Source organism: Callospermophilus lateralis, chromosome 10 (genome assembly GCF_048772815.1).
Source record: "Callospermophilus lateralis isolate mCalLat2 chromosome 10, mCalLat2.hap1, whole genome shotgun sequence".
Classification (NCBI taxonomy): domain Eukaryota; kingdom Metazoa; phylum Chordata; class Mammalia; order Rodentia; family Sciuridae; genus Callospermophilus; species Callospermophilus lateralis.
Window position 1 is genome coordinate 13,351,993 of NC_135314.1, and position 1,931 is coordinate 13,353,923.

General features: G+C 35.5%; 1 protein-coding gene across 1 annotated transcript; it reads left to right on the top strand.

The window, feature by feature from the left end:
- Window positions 1–1,441: 1,441 nt before the first annotated feature.
- Window positions 1,442–1,615, top strand: LOC143408994 (keratin-associated protein 19-9b-like). Its single transcript, XM_076869031.1, has one exon. The coding sequence runs from the start codon at window positions 1,442–1,444 to the stop codon at window positions 1,613–1,615; it is 174 nt and encodes a 57-aa protein (XP_076725146.1).
- Window positions 1,616–1,931: the final 316 nt, after the last annotated feature.

Below are 1,931 nucleotides of genomic sequence, written 5' to 3' on the forward strand. Positions count from 1 at the left end.
TGATGTCATCTCTAGACTTAGGGAACAGTTGAACCCCCCACCAAAATGGCTAGCTACTCTACCCTTCCCTTAAAATCAGTTTATCCACCACTCATTTTGCTCTTTTATAAAGTGCCAAATAATGTTTAAAGAAAAATACTCACATGCATGTGCACATACTCAAAAACACATACAACAGATGGACACTCATATTTTGGAACAGTGGAAGCCTGTACTTCCCTAGTTCATGGAGTAGTTGCTTGTGTAGTTTCCACTAATCATATCCCAGTCCAACTGGTAGTCAAAATACTTTTCCATAAGAAAAAAAATACAATTAAGCTCAAGAAATTCAATTAAACTTTGTTCTATTATTTCAATATCAATTTTAATAACCTTTTCCTTTGAAAGTTGAAATTTGTAATAGTTTTTCATGGAAATACCTATTAGGTCTTCTATGCAATAACAATACACATTTAAATTAATGTTTCAGGAAAATAAAAATTAAAAATATTGACATTTTAGGTTTTTTGCAAGATATTAAGTTAATCTTAAGAGGTGTAAAGATCAAATATAACAGCTAAAGGGGTTTGTAAGTAGCAGGTTACAAAATGAAACACTTGATTTTTCAAGCTGACAGGGTCAAGGGGGTAAGCACAGGAGAGCTGGAAAAGGCCAGAAGGAAAAACGGTTGGAAGAAGCCATAGGAAGGAGGAGGTAGAACTTCAAGATTAATAAAATGTTCTGAGAAAAGCTCAGAGTGCGAAGTCAACTGAAGTTTCATGAAACAATTGGAGGAGACTTCCCTTTTAGAGTGGAAAGAATGAAAAGCTAGATTTGGATTTTATTTTGACAGGATTTGAATAGTGATCATGAATATGAAGATGCTTAAAAGGTTACTCAAAGAAGACAAAAGAAGAGAAAAAGACAAACAGTTTCTGAAATTCTTTTGATACAGATACATTCTCATACTCTGAAACTAAGTAGATATTTAGTATTTTTTATCACATAACCATTATATTAGTTTACTGCATCACAGAGTTAAAGAAAATAATAAATTTAAATTTAGTTAAAAAAACAAGATGAAGGAGATGTGATTACACAATGATTAAAACTCCTTGTATGTGAACTAAGGAGCTTAAGTATTAATATTAGGTTAAAAATAGGTGCACATATTAACACTGAAGACATGAAAAAAAAACTATTTGTTACAACAACAGACTCAGAACTTAAACTGAAATCAAAGGAAAAATTTTTCACGCATATTTGAAACCACACTTAATAAGAAAGGTATGGGTAAATAGCATTATTTTTCTCAAGGATGAATTTTCAAAGAGAATGTCCCTCCTTTGTTGTGGTTTGCCACAGCTCCACCTAGAAAGTATAAAAGTCCAGGACACAGGGTGACATCCATTCTCAGGACGCTCTCCTTCAACTTCAGACCCAGTCCTCAGCCCCTGACACAATGAGCTACTACTATGGCAACTACTATGGTGGCCTGGGCTATGGCCTTGGTGGCTTCAGTGGCCTGGGCTATGGCTATGGCTCCCGCTATGGCCTTGGGGGCTACGGTGGTTATGGCTATGGCTACTTCCACCCCTCTTTCTACAGAGGATACTATTCATCTGGATTTTACTGAAAACTTCACCACCTCTGTGGTCTGTTTCCTGACCCAGCATCCACCACTCAGGCTGGACATTCTCACCCCTGCTGTGCTGAGCACATGAAGAGTTCTTCTTTTTCCCTTCAGTGATGTCACCGGGAATGTTATTCCAATAATCACTCTGTGAAGATTATACACTCTTTTCAATTTTTGTATTTTTCCACCTAAATGTTGTTTTGTTCATAATTTGGGCATATCTAAGAAATATATTTCACATAAGCACATTTTCCCCATGCAATTATATATTTCTTTACAAAAACGAATAAAATTTTGAGATGATGAGTATACGCCT

What these genes read in the sequence shown, in the direction of transcription:
- LOC143408994 (XM_076869031.1), top strand. Translation starts at nt 1,442, where the DNA reads ATGAGCTACTACTATGGCAACTACTATGGTGGCCTGGGCTATGGCCTT.